The 25,666-nt window shown below is 38.1% G+C and overlaps 1 protein-coding gene across 2 annotated transcripts in view; it reads left to right on the top strand.

The window, feature by feature from the left end:
* The first annotated feature begins 165 nt into the window (after positions 1-165).
* The window catches only part of LATS1 (large tumor suppressor kinase 1), a 33,616-nt gene continuing 8,115 nt past the window's right edge, over positions 166-25,666 (top strand). Inside the window, exons 1-5 of one of the 2 annotated variants that reach the window (XM_054570101.1) lie at positions 166-409; positions 6,586-7,071; positions 10,968-11,115; positions 17,671-19,163; positions 21,115-21,697. In XM_054570101.1, the coding sequence (XP_054426076.1) occupies positions 6,730-7,071; positions 10,968-11,115; positions 17,671-19,163; positions 21,115-21,697 (2,566 nt within the window). In that variant the 5' untranslated portion in view covers positions 166-409; positions 6,586-6,729. Of the gene's footprint in view, positions 410-6,585; positions 7,072-10,967; positions 11,116-17,670; positions 19,164-20,055; positions 20,119-21,114; positions 21,698-25,666 lie in introns of those variants that run through there. The other variant, XM_054570102.1, reaches the window with a different exon arrangement.

The following is a 25,666-nucleotide window of genomic DNA, read 5'->3' as shown; positions in this document are numbered from 1 at the left end:
GAGCCGCTGGCGGACACGCAGAGGAGCTGGCAGCCTGAGAGCAGCGACCGGCGGGCTTCGGGCGGCGACCGGGCAGCCGGCCTAGCGGGGAGAAGCCCCCAGTCCTCGGCCCCCGCGCAAGCGACGCCGGGAAATGCCCACATCCGGGAAACCTGCGGCGGAGTGCGGCGGCGGCGACACCGAGTGGAAGGCAAAATGGCGGCGGCGGCGGCAACGTCCTGGTGCTGAGGCGAGAGCAAGGTCCCCGCGACCCTCGCGACGGGCCGCGCTGGCCCGCGGCAGCCCCCCGGCGTCTTTCCCCGCCTTGGCCCTCAGGGGATACGCAGGGTCCCTGGGAAGGCTTCCGGCCGCCTCGGCGCCCCCTCTCCGGCCCGTGGCCGCTGTCCGGGAGCCCCGCAATCCTTTGCAGGTAGGTCCGGGGCCGGCGTAGCGGGTGGGGCGCACTCTCCTTCGCAGCCGAAGTTGGCCGGGCGGTGGCCGCCGGGGCCCACGCCCATGCCCGCTGGCGGTGCTCCAGGGGCTGCTGCGGCCGGGCGGGCTGGCCCGGCTCGGTGCGGGGCCGACTTGGAGGGTTGCAGGGGCCTGAGCGGAGCCCTGCCTCGGGGAAGCGAGGGTTGGCCGCGCCCCGTGTTGGAGGCAGAGCCGCGGGCATTGCGGCGTCGGAGGTGCAGGTTAAGCTGTGAAGAACCTGCTTTGCTGGAGGCCTTGGGGCGACTGAGCCTCATCTCCACACGTACCCGCAGCGCGCTCGGGTCAGCGGTGTTTCGGAAGCAAGGAAAGTGAAAGGAGCTTCTGAAAGAAAGACACAGTGAAAGAGCTACAGCCCTTTGCATCCTAGAGAGACCGGATCCTAGATGAACGTTGGAGAAATTCTGGGCATTTCTATTTTACAGTCCACTGTTTTGTTAGGTTACTGTTCAGAGTTGGAAGGGATGGGAGAGGTATAGGGATGTGTATTAGTAAGAGTGTGTACAAATACAGAAAATGGAAAGAATATTAAGGGAACTTTATTTATTTAACCCCCCCCCCAAAACTTGTATCTTAGAGGGTGATTCTCCGGTGACCCCATTTTCGTCCTCAATTGAAATTTATGCAGAGGTGTCCAATCTTTTGGCATCTCTGGGCCACACATTAAATACATTTTGACAAGTAATCCCACAAAAATCATAATGTGCTAAGTACAGTTAGGATTTTGTCTTGGCCCGCATTCATAGCCATTTTGAGCCGCATGGGCCCGGGAGCCACAGGTCGGACACCTCTGTAAGGGAACGAAGTTTAGTGCTTTTCGACCCATATGTTAATATGGCTGAAAAGATGTCATTGTGTACAAGCTATTAATAAACCTAGGGAGAAATAAGTATAGTTGGACGCACAAATAGTATTGTACCACTCCAGTTTGGGAGATGGATTGAATGCCTGGGATCATGAAGCTTGTCAGGCCTTTGTGGATTATGTAGGAAGTTTATAAATTTTTATCAAATCTCGTCCATCAGGAGTTAGAAATATAATTATTCATTATAATCAGAATGAATGTTCTCTGCTAAGACATCTACACTTGTGATTTAACTAAGTTCATTTCTTTCCTTAAATAATTTGAGAGAGAGGTAAAATAAGCTAACTGATTCCCTAAGGCAGTGGAGGAATTTGATTTAACAGTAAAAGAAGTAGCGTTGTGTGCCTCTGGTCAGCTGCTACTGCAAGAATCTAGATCATGGTAGGTACTGGAAAAGATGCAGCCTTTCCATGCCTGCATATTTATTGAACATGCTTGCCGGGGTCTAAAAGCAAATTAAAAAAATACTGCTACATTTTTTTTAGTGTCATAGTATCTGGATTTTTTTCTATAATTTGAGTTATTTTTGTCTTTTGTTGTTCATGCTAGTCCTTGATGTTCTGCGTAAACATCGCCTTGGAACTGTTCCAACTCTGGTTATTTAGTTTTCATTCAAAATGTTAGATTTAGATTAGTGGTGGATTTTTGTAGGCTGCAAAAGTTAGTCATTGAAACATTTTTATTAAGTAGAAATGTCAATGATTTTTCAGCGTGAAGCTAAGTTACAGTGATTGTCTTTGCTTTTGATTAGTTAATTCTTAGAAGCTAACTGAAAAAAAGTTCATCATTATGCAGAGATTTTTTAATATTGCTGTCTCAACAACTAAGACTATGCTGCTAAGATAGAAACAGTACTTATTTCTGTTGCTATTCTCAAAACTGGTTTAGTTAGAGCACTGAGATAGGCCTACTTTTTTCTAAACCTTATTCAACCCACGGTAATACTGTGGAACCTTTTTTAGGTAATGGTACCTGTTTTTTTTTCTAGGTTGGACAAGATAGCAACAAAATTTGTTTGGATTTCCTGACATTTGCATATTAGATGAAAGTCTGAACTTTTAAAGAAATGGAGGTTTTGTCTGTTCGGTCTAACTAATCTAAGTGTCCTTTCAAAGAATAAGTGAGTCCAAATCCCTACCTTTAAGAAACTCAAAATGTACTTATGATGAGAACAGCACTGGGCTCATTCAGAATGTGTGAAATCGATTCCTAGCCTGACCTCAAACTGGCAGGCGCCGCCTTACCTCTCTGGATCCATTAACTCATCTGGGCAGAGGGGGAAAATATATTTGTATATATATTGATATATGTACAGATATCTATATATATATAGATATATATGTGTATATATATATTACCTTTTACTCTCTGAATCTGTAAACTAGTGGGAAGAATAAGACAAATATAAGTATAGGGCAAAAACACATTTTATTTGACCATGCAAAGTGCATGTAGATTTCAGGGGAGAAGGGTAAGAACTGGCAGAAGGGTAAGAAAGGTTCATGAAGGAGGCATTAGAATAGCATGGGATCTCCCAAGAAGAACAACACAATCTTTGTCTCTGTCCCTTAATTTTTTAGGAAAGATGGAGTCTCAGCCTTATTCACATTGAGAATGTAGGCTGCTTCTGAATTACTTTGGGTAGTTAACACATAACATGACTTTATGCTGCTTTTCGTAACCCTAATTATTTTGAACCTCTTGTCTTTATGATTTAATATATAATTTGGAGGCATATTGAAGAATAATGGGTTTTGTATTTCGTTCCTTTTTGTTTAAATTCTTAGTTTTGTTTTTTGCTTAGTGGAGTGAGTTACTGCTGGAAATTAAACAGCTTCTGAAGATAATAAATTGTTTTTAATCCTCACATAAGGACATGCTTATTGATTTTAGAGAGGGAAGAAGGTGGGAGGCAAGATGGGGAGAGAAATATCTTTGTGTGAGAGAAACATTGATTGGTTGCCTGTCATACACCCTCTGACAGGGGACCAAATCTGCAATCCAGGCATGTGCCCTCACCAGCAGTCGAACCCAAGAGCTTTCAGTTTATGGGATGATACGCCAATCGAGCCATACTGGCCAGGGAGGATGGATAATAGTAAGTTTTGACAGGTGTTTCATATTTGAGGTCTTTTACTTCATAAGAGCCTTTCTCTCCTTTGAAAATTCTCTAATGTTGCCTAAATTTGGCAGTTTATGCCTTTGATTGCATTGTCTGTTGGGTGACAAGTAGTTTCTGAGTATGTAATGCTACATCATAGTACAATCTGTTTGACGACATCTTGAGCATAATTAAGGGTTTAGATTCAACCATACATGGTGCTGCTGATGAAAATAAAGACAATTGAAATGACAAGGAAATTTTGCCTTCTATTTATATTCAAGTTAGCTATGTGCGTTGTCTGTTGTATCAGAACTTCTCTGCTTTGGAGCCAACAAATTTCTTTAAATACTGCTTTTATGATAGACTCAATTTTAGACACATTAGAGTGTAGAAAAGGATGCATCTTAGAATCAAGAAAACATTGTACTTACTGTTACGGAGGGATGTTCATAGTATCGTGTCGTTATTTTGCTGGCATTTTGGGCTGTTAGCTGCAGTAGCCAGAGTCATTGCTTCTGGGCCGTATGTCCAGTGGTCTCTCCATCGGGTCCAGATATGGTTCTTCTTGGTCCAGAGACCTGTGAAGTTATTTTTGTTCTTGTTCTCTGTCTCCCCACTCACCAGAGTATTCAGTGAGAGAACAAGAATAGGAGGGCCATAATAATCGTTAGGATTAGAAAAAGAAAAGAATGAGAGAGAGCAATTTTTGATCTATAATAATTTTGAAATCTTTGTAGGCAGATCTTGTGAAAGCAACCAGACCTGGAGGGAGGAGAGGTTCCTTGGTTGGACCTTTATTCAATTATAGAGGGAGGAACTTCTGTCCCATGTTCACTGTGAACCCTTGGCCACTATTCTGCAGTAACCACCTGAACTAGTCTGCAGTAACCACCTGGGCATCCTTTTTCTATTGCTATCCTGGGCCACAGGTGAAGTGTGAGCTTTGGGGGAATATTCCCTCTTCAGAGGGTAAGCTAAATGTTAAACCTATAAAAGTTCACCAGTGAGCTGTTAAATTAATATTTTGGGAAGGCTTAGGGACAAAATGTTTATCATGAGGGACCATCTTTCTTCATAAAAGCACAAGCTGTGTCAGTCCTAATTTCATTTGTGAAGTAATTATCAGTAGATCGGGTTATGGTATAGACAGAATATGTGTAATTTTCAGCAACACAATGAGAAGCTTTACTATTTTTGTTTTCACAAATGGGGACATGAGGACTGCTTGTGAGGTGGAATTGGTTGATTCATTACTCATTTAGCAATTGTACAACGAATGTGGTGATCATTAAGGTGAAGTCATCAGGAACCTGCGCCTCCAGTAGTTTGCTCCAGGACTTCATCCTGCTTAGGCCTGCTACAGTATGCACGCATGTGCGTACGTGATGAGTATCCATAAATATAATTTAATACATGCAGTTTACTCATTTAAAATATACAGTTATTTACAGGCTCTACAACATCACCATAATCTAATTTTAGAATAGAAACAGCTTTTTTTGCAACTTGCTTTTTTTGCTTAAGAATACAAATATCCATGTCATTCTTTTTAACATCTGCTTTATCACATATAGATGTACTATAAATTACTTGAACAATTACTGATGAGTATCTAGATTGATGTCATTTTTTTCTGTTATAGATGTTGTTGCAAGGAACAGTCTACATCTTATAATGCTTGTGCATATATGCCTTTAATTGTATTACATTGTTCCTCTTAATCTTCATTCAAACCATAAGGTAAACCTTGTTACTCCAACCATTTCATCCCTAAGCAGACAGTTTTATGAGAGAATTAAATGTTCAAGTTCACATTGCTAATAATTAATAGAACAAGTATTTGAATAATTTTTTTGTTTTTCCATTGCAAGTGCTTTGCTTTTTTTGACAAACTAGAGTATATCCAAAATAAAACAGGGTAATCAGCCCTGGTGTGGCTCAGTGGATTGATTGGGTGTTGGCCTGTGAACCAAAGGGCTACCTGTTCGACTCCCTGTCTTTTACTTCATGAAGTCCCTGTTGGCACATGCCTGAGTTGGTGGCTGGGTCCCCAGTTGGAGGTACACAAAAGGCAACCATGCATTGATAGTTAAACAACAAAACAAAACAAAACAAAAAACAAGGTAATGAGGTGATTAGGGGAAGAGTCTTTGAGGCGGTAACAGGAATGAGGCCTAAATGACAAGAAGGAGATATTTCTGTCTATAAATACCTTTTATGTAACGAGTGGTGAGTATATCTAATGAGAATAGAAATAGGCTCCCTGTAGATGATAATTAGCAATGTTCACATCCCAGTGATATCACTTACTGCTTCACCCAAACTCTGTGGATGTCAGTTTCCTTTTCTACAAAGTATAGGTAGTAAACCTACCTCACAGGCCTGTTAGGATGGTTAGATAAGAATGAAGACAAAGTACTTTTAGCACTGGTTCATCACAGGCTGGCCCTAAGTGAGATTTCATGATGCTCCACATAAAGAAAACATTTCTAACAATTTTTGTAGATCACAGAGAGAATGGCTTTCTTAAGTTAGTGATTTCCCCCGTCATCAGGGTCATTTAAGTAGACTTTAGAAGACTATTCTTCCAGTGTATTGTAGAAGACAGTCATGCATTACGTGAGAAATAAGACAGTTGGTCTTCAGAGGTTCTCTTCCCTTCCCATTGTTAGTAAGTGTCCTGTGACTAGAGTCCCTGGCCACAGTTTGGGAAAGAAACCCAAGCATCTGTTTTAAAGCATAAAGGTATCTTCTGGACTAGTGGTTTAGAAACCTTTTTAAAGGTACAACACTCTTTTTCTAAAGACATATTTGTAGTCTAACATATAAAACCTAAAGTTGGAGCTACTAGTCAAAGTTGATGATAGGTTGCCCGATGAATTGTGCAGTTAGTAATTCCTTGCATTTGTATGTACTTCAGTACTTACCAAGGCACTCTTAAAATTGTTTTTTTATCAGTATAACCACTACTTTAGGTAATTTTACAGATTAAGAAATAGGCATGGAGAGGTTAACAGTAATGCATAATGAGCCAATTTAACCTAGGTCTCTACCTTCTAAATCAATGACCCCCCCTCCCCCGTCTGATTCACTGTACTACTTAATCAGTTAATCAATTTATAGCTTTCATTTATCTTTTCTTTTATAGGGTTAATTATTTAAATGATAAAGAATTTTAACATTCCAGAGGACTTCTGCAAAGGATCTTTTGCAGTTTTGCTCAAGAGAAGACTCTGAACCTATCAGGTGGCTCCTAAAGTCTTTTGTGTGGGTTATAAATATAGATGTTTTCATGAAGAGAAGTGAAAAGCCAGAAGGATATAGACAAATGAGGCCTAAGACCTTTCCTGCCAGTAACTACACTGGCAGCAGCCGGCAAATGCTGCAAGAAATTCGGGAATCCCTTAGGAATTTATCCAAACCATCTGATGCTGCAAAAGCTGAGCATAACATGAGTAAAATGTCGATTGAAGATCCTCGACAAGTCAGAAATCCACCCAAATTTGGGACTCATCATAAAGCTTTGCTGGAAATTCGAAACTCTCTACAACCATTTGCAAATGAAACAAGTCGCAGTACTTCAGAGGTTAATCCACAAATGTTTCAAGACTTACAAGCTGCTGGGTTTGATGAGGTAAGCTTTTAAAAACAAAGAGGCTCTTTTTTACTCTGTACTACATTACACGTTTTTGGTGATCTCCTGCCTAAACATTTCCTTTGAGAGAATATAACATGTATATAAACTTGTATATTCTACCAGCGAAAAATGTTTTTCACAATCCCATTAATTATTAAAACAAAACAATCATTATTTCTTTAGTTTCTCTGTGGTTTCTGGGATTTAAAAGGTCAAGCCATGAAGTTAGAGTAGAAGTGCAGTTGAAGAAAGCCCCAGGTGAGGGCAGAGTAAGGACATCTGTGTGTGCTAGGAACTGAGCTGAGAGGCTGATGTAGAAATGACAGCTGGGAGGATATGGAGTTTGAGTTTATACTACAGAGAAAGGAACTCCATCAGGGACTTCATTAAACATTTATATTCACATCACTCTTGGACTGCAGTGCTGAATTCACAAAAGCCAAATATATACCTGTTGATTAACCTCCAAGAATTTCAGTTTTATTTTAATGAAATTTCTGTATGTTAAATATGCCAGGTCTTTAGTATTTACTTTCAGAGTTCATTTAAAAAGTTTTTCATAGCACATATATTTAACCATATTTTGTTTAGGTTCTTAATGCAATTTATTTTCTATAATCATATACTTTATTTGAACATTGTAGGTGGCATAAGTCATTTTAGATAAAAATTGGCTATTGAAAATATACCTAAATGTGAATAACCAAGCATTAACTACATTCTCTTTTACAAGTATAGGACCTTTTTCTCCTAATTATAAAACTATAGCAATTCCCTGTTGAAAATTAAAAAGTATGAAAAAGAACTGAACATTACTTATAGGTTTGCAACACAAAGATCACTACCCTTACGATTCCTTCACTAGTGTTAATATTTTGGCAACCCCATTTTCAGATCTCTGATTTAAAAAATGAGAGCCTAAGTTGACATTACAATAAAGGATTTGAAAAGGGAGATTTATAATTAAACTAGGAAGAAAACAGATTCTTTCTGGCTCATTTTATTCATCCATTTGATTAATATTACTTCCTATCACTTTTATGGATACGTTTTTTAAAAATACTGCATTTGTATCAGAGAGTAGAGAGAGAGGACCTGGGATGTTTTTTGTTTAGTAGTTTTTTGTTTGATGTGTTTCCCCATCATTGATGATAGTCATACCAAACGTATTTCATACTTATAAAGAACTTAAAAATTCTTTCCAGTGCAGACTGTTTTAAGAAATCTAAGACATTGGTCAATGCCGTATTCTTTTATGGGTTGGCAATAACAATTGCTTTGCATTACCAAGGTATGTTAGCTTTAGTACCATCCCCCGTTTCAAAGTTGCCACCTTATGACATTTGTAAGCACTTAAGTAAAGTTGCATTACTAAAAGCATTTAGATATTTATCAATCCTATTTGTCCAAATAATGAAGGAATGGTATTATTTATACCCACTGTGATATGAAGAATATGGCAATTTACATCTACTACCTCCTTGAATCACTAATTCTGATAGCTGCCTATTATATTGCAGAATTTATTCAAGATCCCAACTTGACACTTCAAAATTCTTATCCAGTTTTCATTGCATTATTTTTATCATTTCAGCTATGCCAAGTGCAAGGCAGTTACAATGTTTTGAGAATATGTTTCTGGTGCTTTTTAAAATTAAAATCTCTGAAGTATTTCAAGATTAATTTCCTCATAGGAATATATGTTAAATAGGATTGATGTATTCTTAGGACTCATAAATCTACAATCACTGGAGTATATTTTTGCTTCTCAGCCTGAAAAGCAAAAACATAGTGATGTAGGAATTTTTTTTTAATCACTTAAAGCTTCTGTTCAAAAGTTACTGATTTGAGGCTGCTCTTTTTTACACTGTCATAAGCACCCCTGCTTAAGGAACACTTGGTTGATACTGTTACTTATGTAAAAATATTTTAACTATGCAGGGTGGGGCAAAAGTAGGTTTACAGTTGTGAGTACATGAAACAGTTTATTTGTGCATTATTATTTATTAATTGTATTATTTTCCATAGAAACAACTGTAAACCTACTTTTGCCCCACCCTGTGTATTCAAGAATATAAGCCAGTATAATTATCACTAGCATCACAGGCTGAAATTCTGGTGCATTTTGCCACAATGTAATTGTTACAACATATTGAAAAAGGACGGGTGGGTGCCGATTTTCTTAACCAACTGAGATTGTACTGCTATGGGATAATAGCATAAATAACAGTTACAGTTCACTTGACTTACCAGTTTTAAAGTTAAGTACTCCATGATGAATTTTAATTTGGGGTGATTTTTATTATTTTGTATTTGTACATAAAGTGAGACTCATTAAATTCATCTGTATTTCACTACAAATTGCAGGGTCTGACTGGCATAAAATGTGACCAGTACTGTACCTTCGTATCTGTTAACTATTGGGTGGTTGCTCTAACAAAAATCCAAATAATACTTTAAAAAAATGGTGACTCAATTTAGGTTGCTAGCATTGGATCAGTCTTTTAAAGGTTTCAGAACCAATGACTAGGAAGTTTCTTGAATTTTCCTACTTGGTGGCAACATGCTCTAGAACAGGTAGCATATCTATTGTCTAGGAAACAGGACATAAGTACCAGTACCTAGAGCAGTGGTAGCAACATTCTTCCAGGAATCCTTGCTTGTGCCTCATTGGTTAGAATTATCATGTGGCCAGTGTAGCTATAAGGAAAACTTCTACCTACTCAATAACTTTTTCCAAGAAAGGGAGGATGGATCTTGAGTGGGCAATAGACCTCTGCCACAACTTTTTTTTGGTTGGTTTCACACTCGTCTCCAGTCATTTCACATAGCAGGATCATCTGTTAGCTTGTTCAACCATTAGTCTCACTGAGCCACTTCTGATTTTAAAACTGTTTGAAATACTAAATCTCTAGGACAAGTAAGTAGCCTGTCTCTTGAGAAATGCATATCCGTATACTTCCTGCACATTAGTATATAATTCATGTTTACATATACATAAAGGACAAGGAGCAGAGCAGGAGGACAACCCACATCTGAGCTCCAGGCACTATGCTAAGGTGCTTTTACGTGTTTCTGTATTTAATCCTCACATCAGCTCTGTTAGTCCATGACAGATGAGGAAATTGAGCTCTGAAATGATAAATAACTTGCCAGAGTTAACATGGTTCTAAAAGTGGGACACATAAATCTACAGTCATGGGGGTGTGGTTTTGCTTATGAGCAGGAAAAGCAAAAGCACAGTAATGTGGGGCTCCTGGAATTCAAACTCAGTTCTGTTTGATTTCAAACTCTCTGGTTTTTCCATCATGCCATCTAGCCTCCTAAAGTCATCACATAATCATATGTTGTTGAAGTGTTTTTCTTGTATCATTTGTCCTATGTTTATGTCCTTGTAAGTAAAGTTCTCTGAAAACGTAAGCCCAAGGAGGATAGGGACCAGAGCTATGAAGCTTTTTCACTGTGAACACAATATCCAAGATGCTTAATAAAATGCTTTAGCAATACGAAAGAGTGGTGTTCAGTATTTTGAATGATACCTTTTGAACAATCTGATAGTCTCTGTTCATGTGAGAATGAAACTAAGAATGGGAAGTAATTAGTATCATTGCTACAAGTGTATGTGGAAGAAGTTAATTCTAGAAAAAAAAATTAATATGTTATATAGAGGTGAAAATGCTAAACAGTTGAAGGGTTTGAGGGTTTGTTTTTTTTCTTTAGTAATTTGTGAATGTGTGGATTTTTATAGTAGTTTTACAAATGGGACATGAACATTATGGTTTTTTGGTGCTCTTCTGCATAATTATGAATTTTTCTAGTGTAACTCAGTGCTCTTTCCCTCTTATTAATTACAAGATTTAAATTTTGTTTCTTTTTTTCAAATTTCATATCAGGATATGGTTATACAAGCTCTTCAGAAAACTAATAACAGAAGTATAGAAGCTGCGATTGAATTCATTAGTAAAATGAGTTACCAAGATCCTCGACGGGAACAGATGGTTACGGCAGCTGCCAGACCTATTAATGCCAGTTTGAAACCAGGTGATTAATCAAATCTTTCCCCCACTCTTGTATTTTATAGCATTGTTTTAAAATATACATAGATCAAATCCTTAGTCTGAGAAATGGTTAAAGGCATCACGGTAGGTGAAAGTCTCAAATTAGAATAGAAAGGTTACAGTGTCACACTATACAAAATGAATAAGAGAATGGGCCCTAAAGTTCTGGTGGGCAGCAATCTACCTTGAGAACTACTTGATTGGTTATACTGCAACTGAACTATTTCTTTTTAACCACAAATATTATTCATACTGTTTTTTATTATATGAGTAACATGTTCATCATAGAATATTTAGAAAGTAATAAACAAAAAGAAAACACTATTAATACCCACAAGAGTTTGGTGTATTTTATTTCTCAGTCTTTTTTCCTGTGGAAAACCTGAGTGGGTTTATATGTGTGTATTTTGATCCTTCTGTTTAAGCAAAAAAATAAAAAATAAAAAAGGATCATACTAAAACCTACTTCGTTCACTTAATATACCATGCATAACTTTTTTTATTAAGTGGAATGATATTAATAGATTTATCACATACTTTATTTAACCATTCTCTCAGTTTTCCCATTTGTCTTGTTTCCTTTTTTTTTTTTTTTTGTTATTATAGTCAGCCTTGCTTTAAATGATCTTGTACCTAAATATTTGTCCATTCCTGGTGATTTTGTTAAATTGTTAAAGACCTGCAAAAATTTAAGGTTTCCCTTAGATTTTGCTATCAGAAAGGTGTTACGAAGTTATATTTTCCCAGTCATTTTATATGAGAAGGTCTATATTTGTAAGTCCAAGGTATTATTATTTTTGTATATTTAATGGTTGTATAAATGCTATCTCATTTTACATTCACTTTGATCACTGGTGGGGCCGAACATTTGTTTATAGGCTATTTTTGAATTGGCATTTTAGTTCTTTGTTAATCTTGTGGGGTTTTAAATTAATTTATGAGAGGCCTTACTCAGTTTTCTTTTCATTCAGCGCATTTTTAGTCATCAACCACTGTTGCAGGCCCTTTGCTGGGCATTGGTTATAAAGTTCTTGCCCTTTTGTGGAGCTGACATTCTAGTAAAGAAGATCAAATACTCACACAAATACATGTAGAATTATGACTGCATAGGTGTAAATGAAGAGGCGATGTGGACTCATATAATAGAGGGATTTTTGACCTAATCAAAAAGATCAGAGAAAATCTTCCTATGAAACTAATAATAGAGCTGATACCTGAAGAAAGGCAAGGGGGTGCCTTTAGTGAGGAAGAGTGTCCTTATGTACGTCCTCTTTGGCCGGTTTTGGTACCACATTTAAAGAAATGACAATGGCTAGAGCCCTGAAAACAAAAGTATGAGATATGGCTGGAGAAGTGCATAGGCACCTGATGATGTGGGGCTGTCTATTGAGTTTATCCTGAGAGCAGCAGGAGGTTATGGGACATTTCAAGCAGAGTATGACACAATTTGATTTGTATTTTTAGAAGATGGCTGCAGTGGATGAAGAACAGATTAGAGCAAGGGATGGTATAAGACTTGATAAGAGATACAGTAATTCACAGGAGATGAAGGTGACCTGGACTGTGGCAATGGCAGTGGAGAACCGTAACTGAATTGAGAGAGATGGGAAGAGTAAAATTGACAAAGACTTGGTGATGGATTACATATGGGCAATGATACTGGAGAGGGTTGACTTTTAGGCTTTTGGTGTAGAAAATGGATGGACAGTGATACACCCAGTGCATTGTGGAAGAGGATACTAAGAGAACAGGATGCGGAGAAAGGTCATGAGTCTGGTTGTACACATGTGAGTGAGGCTTCTTGAGTTATCCAGGTGAGGGTGTCAAGTAAGAAGCTAGCTAGGTATGTACAGATCTTGTATCAGCCTTGCTTATGAAATCGGTCACCTAAAGGAGGTAACAGGCAAAAATGACAAGATGGACGAGAACCAAGCTTATTGCTTTGTAGCTGTTAGGAAAGGATAAGCCTGCAAAGACAGAACAGTAAGCTAAAAAGGAAGTTAAAAAACCAGTAAGGTTTTTAGTGTCTTGGAAGCCTATTGAAGAGAATGTTAAAGAAGGGGAGGGAGTCCTAGCTGTTGTGGCTCAGTGGATTGAGCGCCGGCCTGTGAACCAGAGGGTTGCTGGTTCGATTCCTAGTGTAGGGCACATGCCTGGGTAGCAGGCCAGGTCCCCAGTAGGGGGTGTGCAAGATGCAACCACACATTGATGCTTGTCTCCTCTCTTCCTCCCTTTCCCCTCTAAAAATAAATAAATAAAGTCTTTAAAAAAAAGAAGAAGAAGAAGAAGGGGAGGGACTTGAGGGAAAGAAAGCTTGACCAGGGTGAGAAATAAAAAATATCTTACTGGCTTTAGTGACATGGTGCATTAGTTCGCTAGGACAGCTATAGCAAAACACCACAGAATGAGTGCCTTAAATAACAGATTTAGTCTCTCACTGTTATGGAGTCTAGAAGTTCAGTATCAAGGAGGCAGCAGACTTGGTTTCTCCCGCCATGGCTTACAGATGCCCTGCTTCCCACAGGGTCTTCACATGGTCATCCTTCTGGATGCCCATGTGTCTGGTGCCTTTCTCTGTGTCCAGATTTTCTCTTCTTATGAGGACCCCAGTCATATTTGATTAAGGCTTACCATATGGTCTTATTTAAGTTGACCTCTTTAAAGACCCTATTTTCAAATATAGTCACATTCTGAGGTAGCGGAAGTGAGAAGTTACTGAATTTTAGGGGGATGCAATTCAGCCCACAACATGTGGAGTAACTTTCTTGTTCAGTCTTAGGAGCATAATTCAGATTGGTGTGAGTTGAGGAATAAATGGATGTGAAATGAAGAAATCAAGTCTAGATAATTCTTTGAGAAGGTTTTGTATGAGGATAAAGTGAGCATTAGCAAGAGTAATGCGTCCTCTCTGTGATTAAGATCCTTTTTTGGTAATTTTCAGTTAAGTACAAATTAGTAATTTTATAAAATAAAACACTGATGAATTATTAGAAAAGTTACGATTTTAAATGACATGCCAAATATAAGTCCAAATATTTTATTACCATATTTTAACAGACAGAATTATTTTGTCAAGTTTTTGTAAGCCTCTGAATTTTTATTCAACTTCCATACTTATCTCGTGTGTGCCACTATCAGTTTGTGGACCAGCCTCAGTACTTTGAGGAAGTGGTCTATATGGGAGTGGAGGGAGAGCCTTATTGTTATATTTTTCATAGAAAAGACTCAGGCAAATTTAAAAAATAATTACAACACTCCACTTAAGAGGATGAAATTAAATATTCAGGAGAGAAGGGTCAAGTAAAGTCTTGGAAGCTGAGAGAAGAAAGAATTCAAAGCATAGGATGAAAAATTATTAGCGTTACATAGGAAGATAAACAACCATTATGCTATAACAGAGCAAGTGGGCTTAGGTTACATAGGAAAGGTAAGGGAATTCCTTCCTGATGCCTTCAGTTTTCTCTAAAGTATAAAATTAAGTCGTCTGCTAAGAGTGATGGGTGAGGAATGGGGTAGGCAATTTGAGGAGACTGGCAAGAGTCTTAGGGGGGACCGAAAGAAACCATGGGCCATTTATTTGATGATGCCGATCATGAATATATGGTGGAATCAGTCTGCTCTTTACATCACCTTCTCTAGCAGGAGTAATCTATAACTGGAGTTTTACTAATAAACAAGTACAAAATACGAAAAAGAGCTAAAGGAAGTTCAGAATATTGCTGAAAGGGTAATCTAAATCCTTAACCAGAGCATATTCTTCCTCTGCCTTTAGTGGCCTCTCATTCCTTCCAAACTCCTCTGCCTGGCCTTTGTTACTCTCAGACTTCATTTAGTACCACTGTTTCCCTCACTTCCTACTCTCCAGCCATACTGTGTTTCTTTTTGTTCTTGGAAAGTACCAAGCTCCTATGGCAGGACTTTGGCTCAGACTTAGATCATATGTCATGTACTTAGTGAAGCCTTTCACCACTGGCTCATCCCTGTCTATTTTCTAGTTACTGTCTATCATTTGACACCATTTATATTTCTTGCATATAGCATTCATCATAGCCGGGTGTTACCTTGTTTATTTATTTACTTGCTTATTGCCAGTCTTCTCCTCAAGAATGTAGGTCCTTGGGACCAGGGATGCTATCTTGTTCACCAGTGTACTTGGATTGCTTAGCGTAGTGCCTGGCATATAGGTGCTCAGTAGATACTTAGTGAACTAATAGAAATGAGATGAGAAAGGGAATACGGTGGGAAGACGGGGCTGTCCCATGGATTTAAATTGGTTACAGTGTGCCATAAGGACAAAGGAGGACTGATGAAGTAGGCGGTTAATAGGTCTGGATGAGGTTGAAGAACATTTGCAGTAGTAGTAAAATAGGAGAGAGAGAAGTTGTCTGAGAGTGTAAATAATTAGTGATTTTGAAAAAGAAGTAGATATGGATGGTATCAAAATAGAAGTGTGATTTTGGGAGTGATATTTGAGGTGGAGTGGAGGAACTGAGAGGTAAGGGTTATGGATGATTTGTTCATGTGGATGTTAAAAAAGTTATAGAATGTTGGCAATTGGCAAGGCTTAAGGTAGACCAAAGTTACCTGTGATTTAGGGCGAACAAGCAAGAGTTCACTAGGTAAAGGAAATGAACCCAGCTTCCCAGAGAGCGTGAGTTTCCAAAGAGCTGGCTTTTAAAAAAGAGTTTAAATGAAAACAACAATCTGGAAACATAAATGAGGAGCAGAGAGGTAGAATCCCACATTTTAGCCAATATATATATACTTTTAAAGATTTTATTTAGTTATTTTTAGAGGGAAAGGGAGGAAGATAGGGAGAGAAACATCAATGTGTGGTTGCCCCTTATTTGTCTCTTACTGGGGACCTGGCCTACAACCCCCTAGGCATGTTCCCTGACTTGGAATTGAGCCAGCGACCTTTTACTTTGCAGTCTGGTGCTCAAGCCGCTGAGCCACACCAGCCAGGGCTAGCCAATGTATTTTTAAAGATAACCTTAATTCAAAGGGCTGAAATGAAAGTAATGTCAGAAGAAGATGACCAGCTGTAAGGAGATGGTTTTAAAGAGGTTGGGGCAGAGGCTAATGATGTAGGAGCATTTGCTGGTTTTAAAGCAGAGCATGTCTAGAGGGCAGTTGTGGCAGGGTTTGGTAGGTGGGAGAACACAGAGCTTTATGGGAGGTACCGAACCATAGGGATGGCGGTCTACTCTAGGGTTGTGGTGTCTTACATCTTAACTGGTAAAAGCTGCGTGAGTCGTTTGGTGTGTTCAGCCTCAGCTGACTATCTGAGGAAGGTGGCCAGAGGACTTGCCCAGCTTGCCCAGAGTGATGTCTTTCCCTGAAGTCATAGACCTAAGATCCTGGCCAGCCTACATGAATTATAGTGTTAAACTGTACATTCTGATCATATTCTACTTTTTTCTCATATGTGTTATTAAATATGTTTTCTCCTAGGATGATGCTGACCTTTCAAATTTGTGGATGTTTTCTGTTTTGTTTTGTTTTGATGGTGATAAGTGTTTAGATCTGTTAGTATTTTACTCTATGCTTTCTACCTTTGTTATGCTTGGGAAGACCTTCCAAAAAAGTACCCCAATATTATTGAATGATCAATTGTTTTTTCCTAGTACTTGTATGGTTTTGTCTTTAACACTTAAATGTTTAATCCTTCTGGAATGTATTAATTTATATTACTGTTTTTTTAAAAGTGTATTTTATATTATGTATAATGTATTATATATCTTTTTTCAAGTGGCAAAACTATTTTAAGTACTTTTTATTTATATCATATACTGTCTTTCCTGTTTCATTTATTCAAAAATTCCATTAAAGAGAGATTCTGTCATATCGACACTTTATTTAATGTTCAGTTAATAATGCCCTGCTATCTTTTTTGTTTGAAAAGCCATATTGAAATATATTTAAAATTAGTTATTGTATCTAACAAAATTACAAATGGACATGTTTGGCTCACTAATGCCACTTCCAATTATTTATATATTTCACATATGTTTGAAATGAAATCTGTACAAATTTTCTCTTTCATTTTTGTAAAACAAAAGACTAGAAACAACCTTAATATCCATCAGTAGGGTAAGTGATTAAATTTAGGTTTATCCATACTGTGAAAAACTGATAACATTTTTTTAAAGCGAAAACACTTTATATACTGATACAGAATCTTCAGTTTTTTAATGGAAAGTGCAAGGCACAATAATATATAGAAGGTATGCTATTTACTTGTGTTTCCCTAAAATATTTTACTGATGAGATTGGTTACCATCAAGTAAGGAAACTCATTGGCTAAGGGACAGGGGTGGGTATTCTTTTGTACCTTTTGAATTTTGAGTTATGAGAATGTATTACCTAGTCAAAAATAAATAAAAACTTAAAAGGTAAAATGAAACCACTTACTGAAATTTGATTTTTATAATTCTTGAAAGGGAATTATTATTTAGTAGTGTCAGAATTCCCAGCTAAATTTTTCAAAAATAAGAGATTGAATGTTTTTTTTCCTCTCTTTGTTTTATGATCGTAGGGAGTGTGCAACAATCAGTTAATCGCAGACAAAGCTGGAAAGGTTCTAAAGAATCCTTAGTTCCTCAGAGACATGGCCCACCACTGGGAGAAAGTCCAGCCTATCGTTCTGAAAGTCCCAACTCGCAGACAGATGTAGGGAAACCTTTGCCAGGATCTGGTATTACAGCATTTGCTCCAGCTCACCCTAGCAACGGACAGAGAGTGAACCCCCCTCCACCTCCTCAAGTAAGGAGTGTCACTCCTCCACCGCCCCCAAGAGGCCAGACTCCTCCTCCTAGAGGTACAACTCCACCTCCCCCCTCCTGGGAACCAAACCCTCAAACGAAACGCTACTCTGGGAATATGGAATATGGAATCTCCAGAATTTCTCCTGTTCCACCTGGAGCCTGGCAGGAGGGCTATCCTTCATCACCTCTGAACACATCCCCAATGAATCCTCCTAATCAAGGACAGAGAGGCATTAGTTCTGTTCCTGTGGGCAGACAACCAATTATCATGCAGAGTTCTAATAAATATAACTTCCCACCAGGGAGACCTGGAATTCAGAATGGTAGTGGTCAAACTGAGTTTATGATACACCAAAATGTCCCTGCTAGTGCGGTGAATCGGCAGCCACCCCCTCCGTATCCTTTGACCCCAACTAATGGACAGACAGGGGGATCTGCTGCTCCTTCATCATATACAAATGGAAATATTCCTCAGTCTATGATGGTGCCAAATAGGAATAGTCATAACATGGAACTTTATAACATTAATGTTCCTGGACTGCAAACAACTTGGCCTCAGTCATCTTCAGCTCCAGCCCAGTCATCCCCAAGCACTGGACATGAAATCCCTACATGGCAACCTAACATACCAGTGAGGTCAAATTCTTTTAATAACCCATTAGGAAATAGAACAAGTCATTCTGCTAATTCTCAGCCTTCCGCTACAACAGTCACTGCTATTACACCAGCTCCAATTCAACAGCCCGTGAAAAGCATACGCGTATTAAAGCCAGAACTACAGACTGCTTTAGCACCTACACACCCTTCTTGGATACCACAGCCAATTCAAACTGTTCAACCTAGTCCTTTTTCTGAGGGTACTACTTCAAATATGACTGTTATGCCGCCTGTTGCTGAAGCTCCAAACTATCAAGGTCCACCACCACCTTATCCAAAACATTTGCTACACCAAAACCCACCTGTTCCTCCATATGAATCAATCAATAAACCTAACAAAGAGGATCAGCCGGGCTTGCCCAAGGAAGATGAGGGTGAAAAAAGTTATGAAAGTGTTGATAGTGGGGATAAAGAAAAGAAACAGATTACAACTTCACCTATCACCGTTAGGAAAAACAAGAAAGATGAAGAGCGAAGGGAATCTCGTATTCAAAGTTATTCTCCTCAGGCATTTAAATTCTATATGGAGCAACATGTAGAAAATGTTCTCAAATCTCATCAGCAGCGTCTACATCGTAAAAAACAATTGGAGAATGAAATGATGCGGGTAAAACCTTTTAAAATGTTCATTTTTTACTTGGTCATCTGTTTGCCTGGTGCTTAAAAATGTTTTTTTTTCTTTTTGTAGCTAAATATATTATCAACTATTTAAAAGTCAGTAAACATTAAAATATTTTGATTATAGCATTTTATTTTAGTACTTTAAGATTTACTCAGAATTTTCTGTAATGAAGTCCTCTAATAAATTGAGAAAAATACAGTTAAGGCATAAATGATTCCTGTATATGGAAATTGGAACAAGGGGTATTGTTTAGGTTTTACATGTTACCTTATAACATTTAAAATGATCTAGAAATATCTGGGTCTCATCTCTTGATAAATTTATGAAACATTTATTTTTACTTAGTAGTTTTGAGCTTGTGGGTTTATTTATTGGATTGGTCTTATTTGAAAGTGTTAGAGACATCTCCCTTCTGTTTACCCATCTAATTTCATTTTCATAGTGTATTAGAACTGGGAAAATGTGCTGAAATTATTAAATCAAAATCCAAAAAAAGAGATCAGAATAAGTTTTATCTCCATTGTGATTCCATATAGATCTCTTCACTAGATATAACAATGGTACTGTCATCATTGTTATTTTTATCACGTGTTTGCAGTTCAAGGGTTTGACTCCTAATATTACATCTATCACTCAAAATCCAAGAAATTTAAATTTGTATTGAAATTTCCTCACACAACTTACAAAAGCCATTCTTTTTAAATTATTTCTCTAAATCTGATTTCATAGTGTTGTTATTCCTGCTATAAATTGAATTGTTAGATAAATATGGGTATGGCATATTCATATTTTAGCTCTTAGGATTTCTTACTAAGGTCTGTCTGTATGTATTTTCTTAGTGTATTTTTCCTTTTTCCTCTTCACTTTCCACTAATAGCTGATTTAAACTTTTATGGTGTTGGAAGCTTTGCTGACTTCTGTAGCCTCCATTACTCTGTAGGCAAGTAAGATTTTAAGACAAAGTTCTATATTAAGTCTGGCACGCCACCCTTCTTAAAAGATTTTGCATGCAAGTGCACATCCTAACAAAAGCATGAGGTTGCTATATTTTAATTAGTCTTGTGTTTCTAGAATTAGACTTTACTTTTTAAATTAAATTCCTATTCTGTTTTAACCCTTAAATTAGTTATTAGCTAGCCAAAAAATAAACTATTCTTTCCTTCTAAATCCAGGTATTTCATGTCTGCTTAGAAGTTGGTCTTGGTTTTTATCTGTGTTTTGGCATCATCCTAAGTCGCACTGACTATTCTTTGAAATGTTCCAGAATATCTAAAAGATACCCTGTAATCACACAAGTTGTTCCTTTTAAATATGGTAGGAGAAACCCTTTGCATTTTGTGTTAGTGATGGCTGTGAGTCCTGCCCTTACCCTAACGTCTTGAGAAAGATGAAAGACTGACAGTAGTTAGATTAAAGAAGATACTCTTTTGTTCTTAATACATCACTTTTTTAGGATAAATGAACTTGGAGTGAAAGAATTTCTTTTCATGAAGGATAAAGTGGGAGGAAGAATATTTGAGACCTAGGTATTTTACGAAGAGAAACATGTAATGAAGACAGTCTGATCATGTAATTTGGGATGAATATGCATGGAGGGATAGATGAGGATGCATGTGAACAGATGTTTGGTTATTGCACATTGAGAATTTTCTTTAGTGCATTAGAGAGGAGTGGAAAGCTGATTGTTGGTATCACCCCTTGTTCTGTACAGCAGAATCTGCTTACATACTCACCTTGTATATCTTCCTACTCCCTTAAGCTGCACTTTTGATAATTTTTTCTGAAATATATTCTAGATTTCTAACATGCTTTATTAAAAATTATTATGCATTTAACCTTTAAATATATGCCTGAATTTTTCCAAGCTGTTTCTTAATAGTTTCTTCTGTTTGCATAGAAAATAATTCCTTATTTAACACTTAGCTTATTTGCCTAGGTTGGATTATCTCAAGATGCCCAGGATCAAATGAGAAAGATGCTTTGCCAAAAAGAGTCTAATTACATCCGTCTTAAGAGGGCTAAAATGGACAAATCTATGTTTGTGAAGATAAAGACACTAGGAATAGGAGCATTTGGCGAAGTCTGTCTAGCAAGAAAAGTGGATACTAAGGCATTGTATGCAACAAAAACTCTTCGAAAGAAAGATGTTCTGCTTCGAAATCAGGTTGCTCATGTTAAAGCTGAGAGAGATATCCTCGCTGAAGCTGACAATGAATGGGTAGTTCGTCTATATTATTCATTCCAAGATAAGGACAATTTATACTTTGTCATGGACTACATTCCTGGGGGTGATATGATGAGCTTACTAATTAGAATGGGCATCTTTCCAGAAAATCTGGCACGATTCTACATAGCAGAACTTACCTGTGCAGTTGAAAGTGTTCATAAAATGGGTTTTATTCATAGAGATATTAAACCTGATAACATTTTGATTGATCGTGATGGTCATATTAAATTGACTGACTTCGGCCTCTGCACTGGCTTCAGATGGACACATGATTCTAAGTACTATCAGAGTGGTGAGTAAAATCATAAAATTTGTACATATTAATATGATTTATCAATGCAGTAAAATAGAAGATGGTATCACTGGATAGGACGCAGAAGTCCTGGGTCAGATCTTGACTCTGTTGGATAACCATGGGTGAATCCTGCAGGCATTTAGACTTATAAATTAGAATTTCATTATAAAATGAGAGTGTGTTAGATTCAATTATTTCTAAATGTCAGTAATGTTTTTGAGTTAACCACTCTATGTTTTGTTGTTTTGAAACATGTCAGACAGATAACATTTAAAAAATAATTTTAAATGAAGCCTCATACCCACCATTCAGCCTAAGAACCAGCTCGTCAGTACCTTTTGAAACCCCATCACTTCCCCTTCTTTCCTCCACAGGGGTAATCATTATCTCAGCTTTGTAATCAGTTCTTTTCTTTATATTTTTTACCACATATGTATATATCCCTAAACAATGTACTTTTTTTTCTGCCTACTCTGGAATCTTTATTTAAATGTAATCATTCTCTGTATTCTTCTGTGTTGACCTTTATGTTTGAGGTTCCTCTGTGTTAATTGCATGTAACATTTATTTTCACTGTTATTTAGGATTCCACTGTATGACTGTTACACAACTTACTTAACCTTGAATACATTACGTACATGATTCTGTTTAATCCTCACAACGTCATTATGAGGCAGAATAAAGAAATGAAGGCTTGGTTAGACGAAGTAACTTAACTTGCCCAAGGTCAGACAGAAAATAAGTGTAAGGGCTAGGCTTTGAACCCAGGTTTGTCTGATTACAGGGCCCATGTTATTTCTACTACACCACAGTGCCTCACCAAGATCCCTTCAAGCGCTAATGGAAGTGTAAGTCGATCTGACATTTGTTGAATACTTACTCTGACTAGGTGCTTTACATGTATTCTAATTTAATGTTTACAGCAATCCTCTGAGGTAAGTATTAGTCTTCTGTGCTTCTGTGAACACAAATAGATTGACAATAAATAGATAGAACTGAGCCACCTGCACTTACTTTAATGTTCGGCTTAATGTAATATAATGCCTCCCAAATTTACCTGAATTACTTTGAGTTCTTGAAAATATGATTTGTAGGCTCTATTCCAGTCTGCTGATTATAAATCTTCACTGGAGGGTAGACATCATATTTTGAGCAAACATCCCAGATGATTATTACAGCTAGGTTAATTTTAGGTACATTTTTCTAGGTGATTTCATCTAGTTATGGCTTTAAATACCTTCTCTATGTCAGTGACTTCTAAATTTCTCTAGAAATGGCGTCTCCCTTTCACATGGATTTCTAACTGAACTATATACCAGTAAACAACTCTTAATTTCTCCCTCTCTCTATTTGTTCTCCCTCCAGTCTTCCCCAGTTTAGTAAATTATACCACCACCACCACCACCACCCACTTAGTCATCCTTGATTCTTTTTCCCCCATACCCTGTATATCTAACTCCATCAGTAAGTCCTTCTCACTCCACCTCTTCATATATCCTGAATCTGTTTGCTTTTTTCTCTTACACTGTGACCCTCATAGTCCAAGCTTAACTGGAATAACCTCTTAACTTGGTCTCTTTTCACCCTTGTCCTCCCTTATAGTCTGTTTAAACATAAATCAAGTCTTACCATTTTCTTGCTTCAAACTCTCCAGTATCTCCCCACTGTACTTGGAGTGAAAGGTAAACCATATCTTTTGCTTACAAAAATCCACTGGCTTCCACTCCATTTCCTACCATTCTCCTCTTTTCTCATCATTCTTCTCTCTGTTACTGTTGTTTCTGTATAGAATGCCTTGCTCTGTTTTTTTTTTTTGTATGTTTTATTGATTATGCCATTACAGTAGTCCCATTTTTTTCTCCCTTTTATCCCCTTCCGTCCTACACCTCTCCTTCCTCCAGCATTCCCCGCCTCCCCTTAGTTCATCTCCATGGGTCATACATATAAGTTCTTTGGCTTTTCCGTTTCCTATACTATTCTTAACCTCCCCCTGTCTATTCTACCTACCATTTATGCTACTTATTCCCTGTACCTTTCCTCCCCATTCACCCCCCTCCCTCTCCCTGCTGATAACTCTCCCATGTGATCTCCATTTCTGTGATTCTGTTCCTGTTGTAGTTATTTGCTTAGTTTTTTTTGGTTGGTTGGTCTTTAGGTTCAGTTGTTGATAATTGTGAGTTTGTTGTCATCTTACTGTTCATAGTTTTGATCTTTTTCTTAGATAAGCCCCTTTAACATTTCATATAATAAGGGCTTGTTGATCATGAACTTTACCTTATCTGGGAAGCACTTTATTTGCATTTCCATTCTGCGTGATAGCTCTGCTAGATAGAGTCATCTTGGATGTAGGTCCTTGCCTTTCATGATTTTGAATCCTTCTTTCCAGCCCTTTCTTGCCTATGAGGGTTCTTTTGAGAAATCAGCTGATAGTCTTATGGGAACTCCTTTGTAGGTAACTGTCTCCTTTTCTCTTGCTGCTTTTAAGATTCTCTCCTTATGTTTAATCTTGGGTAATGTAATTATGATGTGTCTTGGTGTGTTCCTCCTTGCATCCAACTTCTTTCAGACTCTCTGAGCTTCCCATACTTACTGGAAGTATGTTTCCTTTTCCAGATTGGAGAAGTTTTCCTTTATTATTTTTTCAAATAAGTTTTTAATTTCTTGCTCTTCCTCTTCTCCTCCTGGCACCCCTATGATTCAGATGTTGGAAAGTTTAAAGTTGTCCCAGAGGTTCCTAAGCCTCTCCTCATTTTTTTGAATTATTGTTTCTTCATTCTGTTTTGATTGGATGTTTATTTCTTCCTTCTGTTCCAACTCGTTGATTTGAGTCCCAGTTTCCTTCCCTTCACTGTTGGTTCCTTGTATATTTTTCTTTATTTCACTTTGTGTAGCCTTCACTTCTTCCTTTATTTTGCGTTTGTATTCAAATCATTTCTGTGAGTATCCTGATTGCCAGTGTTTTGAACTCTGCATCTGACAGGTTGGCTATCTCCTTGCCTCTTAATTCTTTCTGGGGTTTTGATCTGTTCTTTCCTTTGGGCAATATTTCTTTGTCTCAGCGCGCCTGTTACATTGGGAGGGGCGGAGCCTTGGGTACTTGCCAGGGCAGGGCAACCCACTCTGCTGCATTGTGGCCCTGTCTGTAGGGGAGGGATCTGAGAGGGAACAATACCACTTGCTTGGCTTTTAGCTGGCTTTCAGTCACTTCCCCCACTGCCCACAAACGATTTGCAACTTTCTGGTGCTCATTCTCAGGTGGGTGGGTTTGTGTACCATTCTAGGACCCTGTGGGTCCCTTCAGCAGACTCTTCTGTGAGACTGGCAGTTTCTCCTGCTGCTGCAACCCCCACAAGTTTTTACCGCCAGAGGTTTTGAAATTTTATTTCCCCGCGCTCGAATCCTGGGGGGTTCGTGGTCTGTCTCGCTCCCCAGTTGTTCCTCCAGGTTTATCCACACATGAATGTGGGACTGCCCGGTCACCAGCCACAGCCTTGCTGGTGTCTTCTCTGCCCTTGCTGTCAGTCTTCGTCCCTCCTACCAGTCTGGAAGAATGTTTCTTATTTAACTCCTTGGTGGTTGGAATTCCATACAGTTTGATTTTCTGGCAGTTTCTGGTTGTTTTTTGTTTTTAAATTGGTTGCTGTCCTTCTTTTGGTTGTGCAAGGATTGAAGTGTATCTACCTATGCTCCATCTTGGCCAGAAGCCTTAGACACATATCCCTTGCCCTGGTTTTCAAATGGTTGATTCCGATTTGTTTTTTGTTTTTTTTTTTCAAATGTTGCCTCAATTTTTCACATCACCCCAGTTCATTCTCAACATGGGGTGCATCACTGTGTTTCTTATGTATGTATGTGTTTGTTGTGTTTCTTCCCTACAGAGAAGCTGCCTGGGAAAAGAACCTTATCTTTCTTATTTATCATTGTCACTTGTTGAATGAATGAAACATTGATCTGTTTGAAAGTTTG

Source organism: Pteronotus mesoamericanus, unplaced genomic scaffold (assembly GCF_021234165.1).
Source record: "Pteronotus mesoamericanus isolate MK-2021 breed Mesoamerican mustached bat unplaced genomic scaffold, CSHL_Meso_final contig_20, whole genome shotgun sequence".
NCBI lineage: Eukaryota > Metazoa > Chordata > Mammalia > Chiroptera > Mormoopidae > Pteronotus > Pteronotus mesoamericanus.
The sequence above is the reverse complement of the archived record's forward strand: the minus strand, read 5'-3'. Positions and strand labels throughout refer to the sequence as shown.